General features: G+C 41.1%; 1 protein-coding gene across 1 annotated transcript; it reads right to left on the reverse strand.

Annotated features, from left to right (window-relative positions):
- Nucleotides 1-145: 145 nt before the first annotated feature.
- Nucleotides 146-15,623, reverse strand: zgc:56585 (uncharacterized protein LOC393297 homolog). Its single transcript, XM_048227722.1, has 7 exons — nucleotides 15,271-15,623; nucleotides 14,982-15,105; nucleotides 4,320-4,426; nucleotides 3,285-3,381; nucleotides 1,862-1,938; nucleotides 1,465-1,628; nucleotides 146-367 (listed from the first exon to the last, which is right to left on the reverse strand). Exons 1-7 carry the CDS (start codon nucleotides 15,361-15,363, stop codon nucleotides 226-228), a joined length of 804 nt encoding a protein of 267 aa, XP_048083679.1. The 5' UTR covers nucleotides 15,364-15,623; the 3' UTR covers nucleotides 146-225.
- Between the last annotated feature and the right edge of the window lie 2,312 nt (nucleotides 15,624-17,935).

Consider the following 17,935-nt stretch of genomic DNA (forward strand, 5'->3'; position numbering starts at 1 on the left):
GTGTGGCTGTGTATGTGCGTGTGTGAGTGAGAGAGTTAGTGTGTGTGGCTGTGCATGTGAGTGAGAGAGTTAGTGTGTGTGGCTGTGCGTGTGTGAGTGAGTGTGTGTGGCTGTGCGTGTGTGACTGAGAGGGTTAGTGTGTGTGGCTGTGCATGTGCGTGTGTGAGTGAGAGGGTTAGTGTGTGTGGCTGTGCATGTGCGTGTGTGAGTGAGAGAGTTAGTATGTTACTGTTTGCTTTTCTCTTCTATGTCTTCTTGAGTTGGAAACTTCACATAATCAGCACCCTCCGTTTTGACGTAGAGAGCAGCTCCATTTTTGCTTTCATCTAGAACCAGCTTCTCAAACGCCTTGGCGACATCAGACACCCTGCAAACACAAATACACATGAATACACAGGCATATGCTCGCACACAGTGGCGCTGCCAGCCGTAATCCTGTACGCACTGTGCATACAATTTTACAACACTTTATTCAGGAAATCATTCAATATTACAACAATAAAAATAGCTTGTGTACTGTCTTAATTGAAACATGCTTCACACACAAATAATAGCCTATGTTTAAGGCAAAGAGAATGGACATCTCAACATTAGGATACGTGATGGTGATTGGTGTAAACTTTGTCACAACATGATAAGCAGTTCTGGCACTTAAAAATGCAATGTTCCATTCATAAATCATTCAAGCGTAGTGCGCGTCATGACAAGAAAACAGCAGCTTAATATTTTTCAGGTGTCTCACAGTAAAAGGCGCACTGTTGTTAGCAGTTATGCTGAAGGCAGTGAGATAAGGCATTGCATCCTACAGTCACTCAGTTTGGAACATCGCAGTTCAAGTTTCAATATTGATAAGATTCAGTTAATGCGTAGAGTAGCCTACGGATCATCTCAAAGTTTGGGACAACCAAACAGCAGTGTAAGCAAATCCTTATTGTTAGGTTACCAGAGCTGTCTTTTCTCTAGGCCTAGACCCAGTGCTGTCTTTTCTCTAGGCCTAGACCCAGTGCTGTCTTTTCTCTAGGCCTAGACCCAGACCAAATCACAACATGAGCTCATTGGTTTCTTTTTTTCTTTTCTTTCTCTTGCTCGCGTGTTGGGTAGTGAAGCGATGATGCATTTAAAGCAATGTCATGTGATCCAGAGCCGATATGGCCAGAGCTGCTTACTCTGTTAAGGTATTTGTGTTAAAATGGTGTGTTAGCAGCCAGAATTTTTTAAAAAAATAGGGTTAGCCACCGTTACATTTTTTTTTTTCTGGGGATGGGGGTAGTGCCCTGGGCAATGGAATACAACCCTAGCGGCGCCCCTACGCGCACACACACACATTCTTTGTAGAAATGTAGCTAAAAAACAAACACGTTTGACAAGATTATTTTCATGTGACCCCTGTTCAGCTAAAAAGGTTCTCTGCACTGCAAATGGGTGTGTGTGTGTGTGTGTGTATGTAGCAGCAGTGAGGCTTACTCAAGAGTGCCGAATCTCTCCATGATTTTCTGGTTGACATCTCTGAGGTGGTAAAAATCTCCAGCCCTTTCCTCCTTGTCCAGAGAGGACAACAGCCCCGTCCGCACAAATATGGGGCAGATCATGTTTAGACGCACACCGTAACCGCCATATTCTGAGGCCATCTGAAACACGCACACACACACACACAGGCAAACCGTGCATTATGAGACCATGTGAACAGCAGAGGCACACATGCAGTCACACACACATACACACAGACACACACACACACACAGCCTCAGAAAGTGCTGCCATACTCCATTAAACTGCACGCTGTGCAGCGTTCTGTAGGAACAATATTTAGAAACATGTTTGTTTTTCTCAGAGTTCAGAGGGTGCAACTGCTCATGCTTACCGCCATGGCTCTGGTGAAGCCAACCACCCCATGTTTGGTAGCAGTGTAGACAGGACATGTTGGGAGAGGACCAAGACCTAAAACGCACGCACACACACTAATTTAGTTCACAGCAGGACCAAATATCTATATCCTCTAACTGATTATTCACAAAAAATATTTGAATCTAAGAATGTCTTGAATCTCTTGAGCTGCACTTCACATTTCTTCACCCTGACCAGTTTCCCCCTCGCACATCTTGCACAGCGGAAGTTTGGGAGGCTACAGTCTAACCACAGCGCCACTGACATATTGATCTTAATGTAGGCCTTGCAGCAGCCATTGGCCCACACAGTGCGGCCAGAGGCCTATTTGCAAAGACGTAACACCCACAACAACCACTTCCTCCTGGGGGTATCTCTGCCATCCACCAAGAGAATGAAGCGAGTTATCTTCACATTGCCAGTCAAGTAGACAACAGACACACACACCTGACTATTTATGCAAACAGATTAGTTATTAATGCATTTATGACCCTTTTGACTCGCCATGTAAAGTAAAGACAGCGGTATATAATCTACCAGCCCTTATATTAAGGAAAACACTCATTCAAAAAATATGTTTATTCTGTACGAGAGATCTTTCAGGGCCCAATTACATACCCTAACTTGTATTACAGTAGCCTGCCAATTAGAAAACCAAGACTGGATTGCCAGATTGCATAGGTGCCTGAATTTATTTCTGTTCAGTTTAACAGAAAAACAATACAAAACCTGTGCTCTAAACCCAAACTGACTGCTAAATTGGTATCTGAAAGCTTAATTTACAACCCGGGTTAGTGACAAATTAAAAGAGATAGCAGACAGGCTGCAGACTGTTGGATTCAAATATTTCTACATGATGTGCCCTAAAATAATCTGTGCCCTGATGTGCTGACATGGTACCATGATATGCCCTAGAAGAATGTGAAACACACATACAAGTGTTGATGACATGTTCACAGCTTAGTCTTCCTGATCACCACGAGCAACAGGAACATTACTGAAACAGGCTCGTCACAAAGGTCATGTCCAAGCTGCCGGGAAGGGGTGTGTGTGTGTGTGTGTGTGTGTGTGTGCGTGTGTGTGTGTGAGAGAGGCAACCCCAGCGGTCTACCAAGTGCCACTCCTCCACTCCACCACTGGGATGGTTCAACACATGATACTCATTGGCAGAGTAGCTTTCTGTTTCCCAGCTGCTCAGAGTTACTGCTGGTCTCCTCCTCTAAACTGCCACTACAAACAACTACCAACAAGCACACATGTGCTGAAGGAATTGGAGTGTTTACTTCAAATAAAGAATGCAGGAAAAACAACCTGGTCTGAGTCATTTCTGCTCTGGGAATCATTTTGCAGAGTGTACCTGTAGTTGTATAGTGTGTGTGTGTGTGTGTGTGTCCACTCACCTGCCATTGAGGCGATGTTGATAATGACGCCCCCTCTGCCCCCATTCTGTTTCTTCAGGTGTTCTACAGCCAGGTAGGTCCCTCTGATCACGCCACTCTACACAAGACAACCACTTACTGTCAGATCAAAGGTGCTCTATAACTCAAACAGGTGCACCTGTATTTACAAGTGCGCTCCCTGAACTTCACCTCTGCCCTTTACATTAAGATGCAGCGACTCACAGTTCTCTCCCGGACATCCTAAAGACCCAGGTGTGGTCTAACAGGTAACCCTTATTTACTGTGTGTCATCCCACAGGTATGCACACTGAACCTCACCTGCATCAGCGGTGTTTGACTTCAGGTGTGTTTACAGGAAGTCCACTTGACAGTACAGGTTTTACTGGACACACAAGTGACCAGTCATAGTTGCAGTTGACATGGCTGCTGTGCTTCAAATCACACAAGCAGTCCTGTGATACGTGAGGTGCCTGGACATGCCTCACATACAGTACCCAGAATGAAACTAATGATCTCCTTAAACTTGATTGTTTAGCTCCCTCCCTCGTTATCTCTCCTGACCTTAATCATCAGGAAGTGAGTTGTCAATATACTCTGGCTTTAGTGACCAATGGAGACGCATCACAGGAAGCTTTAAAGGCGACTTGTAGTGTCTAAATCTGCCAGATTCACTTCCCCCTGTTTGAACTAGCAGTGCTGTCAAACGACAATAGAGGATGTTCTTGTGTAATAGTGATGAACAAAACATTTTGCAATATCTTGTCAACTCTGTACATGTGTTGTCTAATGACCCTGCGTTTCATCACAGGGAAAAATGAATAGTGTACATCATTTCTCCAATGAGTAGATCCTGTGCCCCAAAAGCAACTCACCAGATGGGGAAGAGAAACTGCTTTGTGAATCGTCATAACATATGAACAAACAGAGACCATAAAACAGCTTTGTAAATCATCATAACATATGAACTATTGGAGATGGTATAAACCCAGTGTCTGTCTCATAGTCATCCCCTCACCCGAAACCCTTTAGTCATACCAGATTGATGGCCACAGTTTTCTCCCAGTCCGTCTCGTTTATGATTCCCGCGTTGTTGCAAACAATGTCAATGCCACCAAACGACTGCACGGTTTTTTGGAAAGCATCTGTAAGGAACATTCACCTTTTTATTTCCAGATTGGGAAAAACCACACATCACATAACAGCATCTTTAGCATGAGGAACTTAACATATCAGCCAATAAAAATGTAGGCTACTGTTAATTAATAATATTAACAGGATCATTCATCCTCATCAGATACTTGTCCAGACTGAGTTTTCATCAGAAGCTACCAAATCATTCATGATTACCTTCATATGTCAATCAACGATGATGACGTTGTCCTTTACTCAAAATGACAAATTTGTCAGAAAGGCAGGTGGAGATATCGGCACTGACATTCAAGAAACTGTATTTCAAGATACTTGATGTCTACTTGTCCTCTCCCCAATTACAAACCTTTTTACATGTTCACTCGTAGGTGGTTCCCCATACACTAATCTCTTATAAGGGCAGGGCTGAGCTGAACTGAAATATTGCCTCTGACATGTCTGATATCTGGGTGGCATGGCATGTGAACTTGTGTTACAAAAGTTGACATTGTTTTACATTTGTACTATTTTTTCAGTCAAATGTCAGGTGGTAGGCCTACTATGGTTAAAGGTGCAATCAGGGATTCTACGCGATTTCAACCCCATAAAATTTTTTGTCACATTCAGCAATCATGGTTATGGTTATGGGATTTGGCAGACACTTTTGTCCAAAGCAACATTGTCCAATTATCTCCTCATGACCGCTAACCGTCCATTCAACTTCAATTAGTTCAAGTAATTTATTATCATGTATTCATAAAAGGAATTATGAGTAAATGAAATTCTTTTGCTCAAGAGCCAGCTCAACTTTAAAGAATACATTAAACGTAGTAATTAAAAAGGTATATTGTGTGTGTGTGTATGGCAGGGATATGGTATATTGTGCATGTTTGCATTCCATGAAAACACAAAAAAGAAAACAGTCTTTGTAGGCAGCCCATGGCTCCGAAAACTGAAAACAGAGAGTAAAAACACAGAGTGGGGCCAGCTTGTCCCCCAAACTAAAACTAAACCCTGCATGGAGTTTCTCTGGGAGTACTGAAGGTGAGCTGGTGTGTTTAGTTTGGCCCTTGGTTTAACTTCTTTTTTTTTGTTGCACAAAAGCGTTTGCTAACAAATTTAAATATAAACATAAACACAACCACCTTTAACTACAGACTCTGTAGTCTGTAGTCTATATTAGGCTACTGCAGTGTTTCTCAAACTGTTTCTGTCACTGCCCACTTTGGAGGTGGGGAATTGTTAAGCCCCACCTGACCCCATCACCCCGGCAAAATGGTAACATTGAAATATTATTTTCGCATTTTGGTTCCACGTTACATTTCCTGATTTGGTCCGCAGGATCTGATGATGTTTCATATGTTGGTCTGTTTATGCTTGTGTGTGGCTATTTTGTTTTAAATCTATGATCTTCCTGCAGTAAAAATCTTGGTGTATTATAGTTTTTTTCTGAATGCTTAAACACAACCGTGATTCTTATAGCACAATTTCTAAAACTATTAATTCTTATAGCAAAACCACTCACTGAGTTCGCAAAACTAAAAGCACACAAAGAACACTGATTTGCACTCAATTTGCAATTTTGTAACACACACTTTGCACAACTGGAGGCACGATCCACTGCACAGCACTCTTTTTGCGGAACTGTAAACACAACTCACTGCTTTACACTCAAATTCCAAATGATCAACACACCTAGCAAATCTATACACATTATTTACACTATTAACACTATTTTGCCAACTCTCTGGCACACTTTCTCATGTGAAAACTGTTTTAGATAATTAGTTCACTTTGCAATCAGCCTAAGCACTATAAATAAGCCACAGGTAATGTATGGGTACAATGGAGGGAGCAGGAAGAGTGGGAAGAGTAAGATTTAGAGGAGGCCGAAGAATAGGACGTGGAGGTGAAGAAGTAGGAGGAAGAAGAGGAGGAAGAGGATGCAGAGGTGAAGAAGTGAGAGGGAGAGGATGACAAGGACAAGGAGGTGAAGTTAGAGGAAGAGGACAAGGAGGAGCAAGAGGAGGATGGGGAGGGGGAAGAGGAAGGGTAAGAAGAGAAAAAAATAGCCCTTTTACAGGCAAAAAAATCAGTCTACATGTGGGGATATTGTCATGTCAGGCCTGGATACGGCATTCCAGAATATATTTTCCCTGGTGCCTTGGACTAAGACATTGCATGTGATGTAGACAAAATTTTGAGAGAGACGACCCGACGTAGACAGATTTGTTTTGTCTCAGTGAAATTGCTATTTTGTGTTTTGACTTGGAATAACACACTTGTGTTTGTTTTGATGTGTGTAAATAAACACCAATACTTGAAGTTTGGATCCCTGTATGTTTACAGAACTATGACAAATGTATGACCTCAAACTGACATAGTCTACCTTGTGCACAGAGAAAGCAAAAGCCAGATGTGTTTTTTATTCATACCATCAGTGTGCAGTTGGCACATTGTGTGCTTATTATTGTGATGGCTTGTGTTTACTGTTTGATACGAAAACACCATTTTTACGAAGGTGTGAAGAGTTAAGCAAGGTGTGTTGGCTTTTGCAAGAGAACTAGAATGTTTTGCTGATTGGGTGAAAGGTTTTCCTATTTGTGTGTAGAGTTTTGCAAAAAAAGCCATAGTTACAAAAAATGTGCTTAAGCAATCAGAAAAAACTGTAATTGACAGTGATCTAAATTCCAACAGTCACGCATGAAAGCAATAACTAAATCAGCTTTTTACCACGTCAAAAATATTGCCAAACTTAGAGGGTTGATGTCAAAACATGATTTAGAAAAACTCATTCATGCATTTATCTCCAGCAGGGTTGATTACTGCAATGGACTGTTCACAGGCCTTCCTAAAAAGACTATTAAACAGCTTCAGGTGATACAAAATGCAGCAGCTGGGATTCTAACAAAAACTAAAAGAACTGACCACATTACTCCAAAAGTCCCTGCACGGGCTTCCTAGCCTGACGAGCCAGACCCACATCAAGATGTAGGGTCTGGGGACTCCCCATTCGCAGTGCTCAGTCCGAGGGGCGGGAAAATCGGTTGTCTTTCAAATTCCCTCTGCACACAATAGGATAGCGCTACAACTCATGAGTGCGTTTTCCCACCAGCGGACCTAGTTGTCTAGTTCAACTTTTGCCAACTTAAAAAAAGCTTAACTGAGGGGTATTTCACAAAACCTAGATAAGGGATTAAGCTGGGATTTTTAGGTTATCCTGGATGAATTTAGCCTCGACTTGGTTTCACAAAAGAGATGGCACATAAGTTACCATGGGGATTTATTCTCTGCACCTAGCCTGGTCCCGAGCAGGCTAACAGCCAAGCTAAGTTAATTCTAATGGTAATTATGTCATCTTATTGGTTCAGATAGCTGTCATTCACATCAGACCTCTGTGCTAATTTTTAAGGAGCTTTATTCCATTTATAAACTATTTGCTAAATGTATTTGCTCGCAAAACAAAACAGATTGTCTGCCTACTACCATATGGTTATTATTTTAATTGTGATAGCCTTATAATTATTAACATAGGCCTAGGTAGGCTACTCATTATTTGCTTATTTTATGGATAGACGTTTGATGAATAGCCTACTGTAGTTGATTGGAAGTGGAGGGGCAAGTTTTCGAAGGTATTTTCAACTATAATATTAAGGTATATCATACTATGTGCATTCTTTGCAGTGGCAAGCGCTTTCTTAATGACATTGCGTGCCGAGACAAGGAAGCACTCACACGTGGGTGCATACGTAAATTTGCATTCAGTTGGTCTACCACGCCTACTCCTGCTGTTTTACAGAAATAGCCGTGATTCCCCATTCCACAAAGGACAACTTTACTTCATTGTTAGTCTATATCAAAAGCGGTTGTTCACTTTGTGTGAATGACGCTATTTTCCGCGTCTTTTTTATTCCAACCGTGGGCACTTTGAAGCAGAAACGAGAACACGCACACATCCTGAATTACTTACACCTGGCTTGACATAGTCGCTCCTACTCATCCTGGATTGGCATTAGTGAAACGAGTTGAGCTAGGATGACCAGACAACGCTATGTCAAACCTCGCTTTATCACTTATCTTGGATGTCTTAATTCTGCCTTTGTGAAATACCCCTCTGGGGCCTATTGCACAAAAGCAGAATTAAGACATCCGGGATAAGTTACTGAGCTGCGCTCAATGAATCCAAAACAAGAGCGTACAGGCTTAATTGGTTGCACAAAGACCAAGCCAGGATGAGCAGACACGGATTCATCAAGTCAGGTGAAACCTATCCCGGATAAGTGCGCGCTCACGGCTCCCTCAAATAGACCCCGCCACCGATCACAGATTCACCATGGCAACTAGCGGCATCATTGCTTCTTCTACGGTGTGAAGTGAGTAGCGATAGCCTTTTCACAACAGCAACAAACAGCAACACCTCTGTTTAGGAGAATATTGCAGCTAGTGCCGTGACCACCACGCACAAAATGGTTAGGCACACCCCGTGGACGCCATATTGTCGCATGACAGGTCAGGAATGGTGAGTATGTAAGAGTTAATTAATGATCACAAACGTTTAAATAATGACAGTGGGTCTAGGTATATGTGATAACAATGTGTAGTGGGCAGTGGAATAACTATTGGTTTCTGTTTGTGGTGACTGCTGACTGAGATAAGGGATGAGATTAAATAGATCCTGGAATTTAGCCTGGTCTGGAGCAGGCTAGCTCCACAGAATAAATCGCCATGGTAACTTATACCATAACATATCCTGCTGCCCCCTATCCCGCTTTTGTGCAACTGGATCACGGATAAATTGAGCCAGGATAACCAAGATATCCCAGCTTAATCCCTTATCCTAGTTTTGTGCAATAGGCCCAGGGGGGTATTCCATCAACCTCGCTAATGAAGGCGGCACTTAACAGAAATAGCCTGGCTTGAACTAGCGTAGACTTTCACTTGGGGCTGAAGCCGTTCCATTAACTCAAGTTAGCGGCATCTTGGCCTCGTTTATTCAAGCGAGGTTTAGTTCAGCTTCATCTTCAGTAGACCAAAACAGTAGATTGACGAAAAGACGATATATGTCGTAAAATTAAGACAATACTAGATGATTTCTGTTCGATAGGCAAGCGCCATCTACAGGATTTTCATCGAAAGTCATCAAATTTAACATCGAGAGAAAAAAATTGATTGCCTACAGAAATTGGAGAATAATCAAAGCATACATTTAAAACAACAATGCTTTGAAATCAATTGCGAGTTTGAAATCAATTGTGAGTTTGATTGGCTTCACTCTTGAACACATAGACTATAGCCTACAGTCTATGCTTGAACAAAACGAGTGAATGAATAAATAGTATAAACTCAAAAACAACTTTGCCATATATTCAAAACTATCTATAGCCTACGTTCTTATACTAAAAGAGTTCACTCCAAATTATTGTCTAGGTGTAGGTGGTCATAAAATAAATTAGTATCAACATAATAGCCTATTGTCTCCCCATAAGTCCCAAAGTGTTTGAAATAAAATTATCTGAAATGCAATGGCTTTCAATTCAATTTATGCCTAGTTTTTTGATCTGTGTGGCATACAGTTGATTTGACATTCATGAACAATCGTCGACACATGAAGCAGTTTTAATTATTCGCTGCCTAGGCTACAGAATAATTATCCTTTGGCTTGCATCAGATATGTCACTGAACAGCCTACCAAATGTGCATGACCCTTTATCAGCAGTAGACATATGTCTTTCATCAAAGATTATAACTAAAAATGCCATCATCAAGGTGATAAACAATGTAGCCTTAATACTGTGATGGGAAGTTTAACCTGCGTAACACGCTAAAGAATGTAATTCCTTTCCTATACCGTCTCGCTGCACGTTACACCACCACCGAACGTAAGTGACGCAGAGTAGCACGATTCCTAGAACCACATGTGAAGTTAAAACATGTTTAATCGTATAATCTTCATACATTCTTTGGAGGTAGTGAATGTGTAAATCCATGCTTGGTGCACTGTCGGAAAAAAAACATTTCTATAGGCCTACTTCTATTTTTGAAGTTGTAGGCTACAGGTGACGAGCACAGGTTGATCGGAACCATCTTTTTTGGACTCGTTTTCGACTGATTGGTTTTTTTGCAACACAGCTTAATTTAGCTTGAAAGTTAACCTGCTACGGAGCAGGTTAGTTCTGTGGCATAAATTCCCATGGTTACCAAGCTGGGATTCACGTTAACCTCATTAATGGAACGGACTTCTCACTAAAATTAGCGAGACTTATCGAAATAAGCCAGGTTTGGCCTTTAGCGAGGTTGATGGAATTCCCCCCAGGTGTCACCCTGTTCGCCAACAGCAACATTCATTTTCTTTGTTTTCAAGTAGCAGGGAATTCACACTGAACCGTTGCAACTCTGCCGTCAATCATTATGTTAAGCCCACCTACCGACTCTATACACGATGTGATTGGCCTTATCGAAGTTTTATTTTTCCAGCTCACAAGCCAACGGAGAGTGGCTAGACTACCCTGGCAGCAAATTACATTACAGTCAGGACCACTTTAGTCAAAATAGTTTATTGATATGTAATAAGTTACATTTGGCGGTATGGCTCTGTTCTGGGACCTCCCTACCCTTCCGTGTGCCAACACAGAAAGCCTAAGGCAGGGAGAGCAGGGGCCTATTGCACAAAACTAGGATAAGGGATTAAGCCGGGATATCTTGGTTATCCTGGCTCAATTTATCCGTGATCCAGTTGCACAAAAGCAGGATAGGGGGCAGCAGGATATGTTATGGTATAAGTTACCATGGCGACTTATTCTGTGGAGCTAGTTCCAGGATCTATTTAATCTCATCCCTTATCTCAGTCAGCAGTCACCACAAACGGAAACCAATAGTTATTCCACTGCCCACTACACATTGTTATCACATATACCTAGACCCACTGTCATTATTTAAACGTTTGTGATCATTAATTAACTTTTACATACTCGCCATTCCCGACCTGTCATGCGACAATGTGACGTCACGGGAGTGCCTAACCATTTCACGCGTGGTGGTCGCGGAACTAGTTCCTTAACAGAGGTGTTGCTGTTTGTTGCTGTTGTGAAAAGGCTATCGCTACCTACTTCACACCGTAGAAGAAGCAATGAAGCCGCTCTAGTTGCCATGGTGAATCAGTGAATCTGTGATCGGTGGTGGGGTCTATTTGAGGGAGCCGTGTAGCTCAGTAACTTATCCCGGATGTCTTAATTCTGCTTTTGTGCAATAGGCCCCAGGACACTGTACTACGAAATATATCACATAACTGCAATCGTAGCATCACTTAATGTATACCCCTGAGTCAAGGCTTTGTCAAGCCTCGATATGTCTACATAGCCTAGATATGTCTAACGTGCTTCGTAGTATACCCCGCAGCAAGGTATCCCCCCCATAAGGAATACAGAACAGAGCAAGCATCAATGACAACAACATTGAATAAGACAATAATCAATCAGGTGGAGGTGGGTAGCAGAGTGGCTTGCAAAGGGAACGGCAAGCCCAGCCATGAGAGCAGCTTAAAAGTAGGGCCTAATCGCCTCTCAGCCAATGACGAGCTAAGGGTACTCTCAGCTGACAGGCCAGCTGATCAACCAGCTGATCAACCAGCTGAGCTGCCAGCTGACAGCTTGGCTTGACTCCGTGGCCTGCCAGAACTAACGCTGTGCTCAATTACATTTACATTTGCTGCCGCTAGGGTGCGTCTAGATTTCTAGGCTACTGGCTTCCAGTAAGTCACAGAATTGACTTTAAAGCACTACTGCTTGTTTATAAATCAGTAAATGGAGCAGGACCTAAATACCTATCAAAATACCTATAAGACATGCTTCAGCAGTACAAACCTTCTCGTCCTCTCAGGTCCCAGGTGAAAAACCTGTTAGTAAAAGCTGCTGTTAGAACTAAACATGGTGAAGCTGCTTTTAGCTGCTATGCGGCTCAGCTCTGGAACCAACTTTCGGATGACATCAAAAAGGCCCCAACTGTAGCCAGATTTAAATCTAGACTTAAGACCAAACTGTTCTCAGATGCTTTCTGCTTTTTGCTTTTGTTTATCTAAAGCACATTGAATGACCTCTGTTTATGAAATGCGCTATACGTAAATGAAGTTGACTTGACTTGACTTCCTTATCAAAAAAACGAACAATTTCCTCTTGTTCTTCGCGCCCCACCTGTCATGTCTCTATTCCCCACTAGTGGGGCCCGCCCCTCCCTTTGAGAACCACTGAGCTACTGTATGGTTAAACAACCAAAAAACATCAGATCAAGCAAGTGGTGTCTTTAGGGATAAAGTTGTTCTTATGGTTATGGTTATGGGATTTGGCAGACGCCTTTGTCCAAAGCGACACACAAATACAAAAACAACATAATATTTTTAAAAATTAGTCCTTCCTGCAATTGTCATGAAAGATACAGTATATTGTACACATCACTTTTGACAAAAAAATAAATACATAAATTACATAAACAAACATCATTCCATTTCCCATGTAATTGTTAGGCTACTGGTAATAGCTACTTTCAAATTTCTATATTTAAAAACCATTCCAGATATTTGAATATCCAAATTACATTTTGAATAGCATATAAGATTATCACTGATATCAAATTTGACTTTTAAACACTGCCCCACTAACCGTTCTTGGTCATCATTCTTGACGATGACAAGTAAAATGCCATTTCATTCAAGTTGCAGACTTATGTGACATATTTATTAGTCATAGCCTTCGTACCCTATGATTAAACTTCTGAACAACTGAGCAAGATCCAGCTTTTGTATTCCTCTACAAAAGAGTGTAAATGACTGATGATGAAGATAGGCAAGTAAGTTGTCCTCAATGTTAGATCCACCCATGGAGTAAAGTTGGAAACCAGTTTGTAGACTAAAATTCAAATAGCCTAGAGATCTTGAAATACAATTTATTTTCGTAACAAAGCCATCTCATGCCTTCCATTCTAACAAGCAATATCATTTTGACCAGGACAACTATACTTTAGGCCTAGACTAATCAGTCTTCGATTAAATGTTATTAAAAATGACTTGCTACGTTGACTTCAAAGCATAGGACTAGTCCTAATCAATATTTTAAGATGACAAAATTGTCCCCACCAATATTTTAGCTAACTTATTTGTGCTGCTGATCATTCCGACAGCCAGCACAACAGTAGGCTACAAGAAACGTCGTCATATGATTTGCTGAAAAACAGAGGGAGAGGGGGAGGGGGAAGGGTTATCTGACATGCACGCTACAGTAGGCCTATACGCACGGAGAGTGTCAAAGGCTACTGTACTTGTTTGCGCCGGCAGTCAAGCGAGCGGGTGTGTCAAAGACAACGGTAAGTTAGGGCTGACTGCCAATACATAGCCTATCCCAAAAAAGGCCGGAGTAAAACATTGTGATATTCCCTTTGCCCTTCAGCATGTACATGTTTGCCTCTTTTTGTGGTTTGTAGATCAGCTTTGCCACCCCAAAATACAAAGCTTTTTCATTGCAGTCTAGGCAAAATAATTAGCCATACAAACTGGCAACTGGTGACCAGGCTTAGGCTTTCGTATTTTATTGTGTAAAATAGCATTAGCTGTTAGGATATTACCCAGGATATTGTCACAGCTAAGCTAGCTTCTATAATCTTTCAACCAAAATTAGGAGTCATGTTGAATAAGGGTGTGTCGCACGGGCAGTCACATAGGCTATAAGTCACCATCACTGACTGTTAGGCTAATTGGGCTACCAATCTTGCAGTCGCAATAAACAATGGATCCGAGACATTTTCCTGTTTCTACATTCTGTTTATGTAGGCTAATGTATTTGTGAATGTAGCCTGCACAATGCAAAGAAATACTGGTGCATTTCCATACTCCATAGAAATGAACATTGCGAGACACTTATCTGTTCTATGATCTCATCCCAGAAAGATTTTCTTTGACTTGTTAGTTTTTTTTTAACATTTATTTTATCTAATGACATAGCAAAAATGCTGAATTGAATCCACATGTCCTTGCACTTGCGAAACTATTTTTCAGCATTCACGTTCCTCTTAAAGTGACAGGCACTCAATTAGATTTACACACCAAATGTGATGATATAGACAAGTGTAGCCTAATAATTTAAATATCAATATGATGTAATCAAATTACTAAATATGTTTAGCTATTAGTAATCATATAGATCATAAAATACTATAAATAATTATCAATATAAATGTATAGTTTATATGAATTACAAAATATGAAAAAGAAACCTATGACAACCATCACTTTCTATGTGTGTGTGTGTGTGTGTGTGTGTGTGTGTGTGTGTGGAGGGTCAATCAAATTCTATGATTGCCACTGATGTGAATGATCTCACAAATCACACAAACCAAATCAAATTTTAAAAAATTGCAATAGTATCGAAATCGAGATTCTTCACTTGCTAGTGGTATTGAAACAATAATGTTGGTATCGTGACAACAGGAGTTGTGGATGTGTCCCTACCAAAGCTGAGACCAAACCTACGCCCTTGCTTCAAAGCGACAGGGCTTAAGAGTTTTATAGGCTAAAGAGCTGTTTACCTGTGAACTGTTTTTCAGAGGTCACATCGCAAACACAGAACAAAGTTCGGTCTGGTCCGAATTCTTTGTCAAAGGCAGTCTTAGTGGCGTTACCCGAGTCTTCAACCACATCAAAAAGGGACACCTGTGAAAATAATAGTCTATATTTACGGATTCATTCAAATAAACTTAATTTGCAGCCTAGTCCTGAGAATGTAGATTTCTCATCTTATCAGACAAGATCACTGCCATAGAGTAACTGGATACCGAATTCAATAAGCTATAGCAAATATCCATTTGAAAAACCAACCTTAGCTCCGTGTCTCAGAAGAACTTCAGCAAAGCCTTTTCCCAGACCTTGCGCGCCACCGGTAACAACTGCTACTTTCCCGTTCAGTGCCATCGCAGAGTGGTAACGAAGCTTGAGTGTTTGCTTTGGTGCCTGAGGCCAAGACTCAACCCTTTTCTCCGTCACGCAAGTTTGACTCAAGCCGCCGAATGTTTTGTTTTGCAGACACACTGATACTGACAGTAGGCTATGACAGACACATTACACATTATTGGCTGGCTATAACGTCATGATAGGCGTTCATTACGTCCAGTTCATCCTGTAGCCTAGAATATTGCACATGCGTGTTAGCAGCATAACTGTGTCGGTGATAAATTTTAACGATAACTTCCAGATGTGTAGGTGGAGAAAATGCAAAAACCTCTGGCGCAGAGGGGCGCCGACATGGGTTGTATTCCATAGTACGCACCAGCCCCCCACTTTTTAAAAGTTCAGGAATGAGGGAGATGGGATGAGGGAGATTTTTTTTTACATTATGGCTGCTGAACACCATTTTAACGCAAATACCTTAACAGAGCAAGCTGCTCTGGCTATATCGGCTCTGGCTCTCACATTGCTTTAAATGCATTTAGCCTACTACCCAACACACGAACACGGGAAAGAAAAGAATAAAAGAAACCAATGAGCTTATGTCGCGATTTGCCATAGGTCTAGGAAGGGTTATTTGAGGGGTATGCAACAACAAATTGGCGCCCCCCAAAAAAAAAAAAAAAACACAAACAACTAAAGTAAAACAAAAGGCCAATCATTTACATTATTTATTAGTGTAAATTATTATTTTTTAAGAAATTCTGCCAATTTGAACTTGAAGTATTGTCAAATGGTGCATTGTCTTTAAGAGAGTCTAAACGGTTCTCATAGCGTCCTTTTGCCAGCTGTTGCTCACAAAGGATAAGGCTGATCCAACTCTAGCCTTTATTTGCCACATTATCAGCACAATATTAAGCTATTAATATTAGGATTGTTAGGAAATGGAAACATGTAATGAGTTGTTGCTAGCGTGACATTTCTGTTTGCAGTTTGCCATTAAAAGTTCAGTATGAGCACATTGAATGTCCTCTGTGTATGAAATGTGCTATATAAATAAACTTGACTTGACTTGACTTGACTTGACAGTATGAGCATGGTAGCCACCTAGCTATCTTAATGGAATAGGTTTCAATCGGTATGCTTAGCAAACGCTAGTCTGTTAACATGAATATTTGCAAGCCTCCAAGCACAGACGTCATACTTTAAATCCTACCTGTTGCTTTTCACCATCCACTTATTTAACTACTGTGCATCCCTTGACATGCCATCTCATTTTCCCTCTTTCTTTTTTTGCTGTATCCATCTTTCATAGACGAAAACTCACTACTCGTACCTGCTCACTCAGCGCTCACGGCGCCCCCACTCCCTTTTCTATGTCAAAATTCTATGATGGAATCTTATGAGATAGGCTAGGGCGCCTACTCTAGCCTGTTAGTCCTCTAAAATGTTATTTAACATTGAGGAAATGCAGAAATGATTTAGAAACGTACAACAGTAACTACATATAGAATATACCAAATATATTATTATTATTATTATTATTATTTTTACCATCGCTTTGGCGCCCACACGGTGCTGCGCCCCTATGCGCCGCATATAGCGCATACCCACTTTTTGCGCCACTGGGTCTAGGCCTAGAGAAAAGACACCTCTGGTAACCTAACAATAAGGATTTGCTTACACTGCTGTTTGGTTGTCCCAAACTTTAAGATGATCCATATACTCTACGCATTAACTGAATCTTATCAATATTGAAACCCGAACTGCGATGTTCAAAACTGAGTGACTGTAGGATGCAATGCCTAATCTCACTGCCTTCAGCATATAACTGCTAACAACAGTGCGCCTTTTACTGTGAGACACCTGAAAAATATTAAGCTTATGTTTTCTTGTCATGACGCGCACTACGCTTGAATAATTTATGAATGGAACGTTGCGTTTTTAAGCGCCAGAACTGCTTATCATGTCGTGACAAAATTTACACCAATCATCATCTTCTAATGTTGAGATGTCCATTCTCTTTCCCTTAAACATAGGCTATTATTTGCGAGTAAGGAATGTTTCAATTAAGACAATAGGCCTACACAAGCTATTTTTATTGTTGTAATATTGAATGATTTCATGAATAAAGTGAAAAATTGTACGCACAGTGCGTACAGGATTACGGCTGGCGGCGCCACTATTGGCTAAGGCTAGTCATGGGTTTCATCAGGTCAAAAACAGTTTGACTATCTTGACATAAACAATGGTGTCAGGACTTGTTATTCTGATTGCACTAACAATTTAATTGGTATAAATACTTGCTTTTGAGACATAAACAGAGCATTATGAGCATGACATTATGTGCTTTTGAAGGCAATATACTATGCGATGCAGCAAAGGTTAACGATGATTTGAGAAATGTACCAAAGCATCTGAGGAAAACTATCATTCTTTAGAAGGTATTAAGAACAGCAGTTCTGTTGCAGTGTGTAGTCATAACTTTATCTGTCCACAAGGTGACGCTAAAATACCTTGTTTATCAGACCAGTATATAGAGAGAGTTTGGCCAACTAGGGAATCGAATGTTCTGAGCTATCCCGTTATGCCAGTTGGC

Source organism: Alosa alosa, chromosome 2 (assembly GCF_017589495.1).
Source record: "Alosa alosa isolate M-15738 ecotype Scorff River chromosome 2, AALO_Geno_1.1, whole genome shotgun sequence".
NCBI lineage: Eukaryota > Metazoa > Chordata > Actinopteri > Clupeiformes > Clupeidae > Alosa > Alosa alosa.

What these genes read in the sequence shown, in the direction of transcription:
- zgc:56585 (XM_048227722.1), bottom strand. Translation starts at nt 15,363, where the DNA reads ATGGCACTGAACGGGAAAGTAGCAGTTGTTACCGGTGGCGCGCAAGGT. An exon ending in CTCTGAAAAACAGTTCACAG is followed by an intron (nt 4,427 to 14,981) that starts GTAAACAGCTCT and finishes TGTTCCTTACAG; the next exon opens with ATGCTTTCCAAAAAACCGTG. An exon ending in GAGAGATTCGGCACTCTTGA is followed by an intron (nt 368 to 1,464) that starts GTAAGCCTCACT and finishes TTGTGTTTGCAG; the next exon opens with GGTGTCTGATGTCGCCAAGG.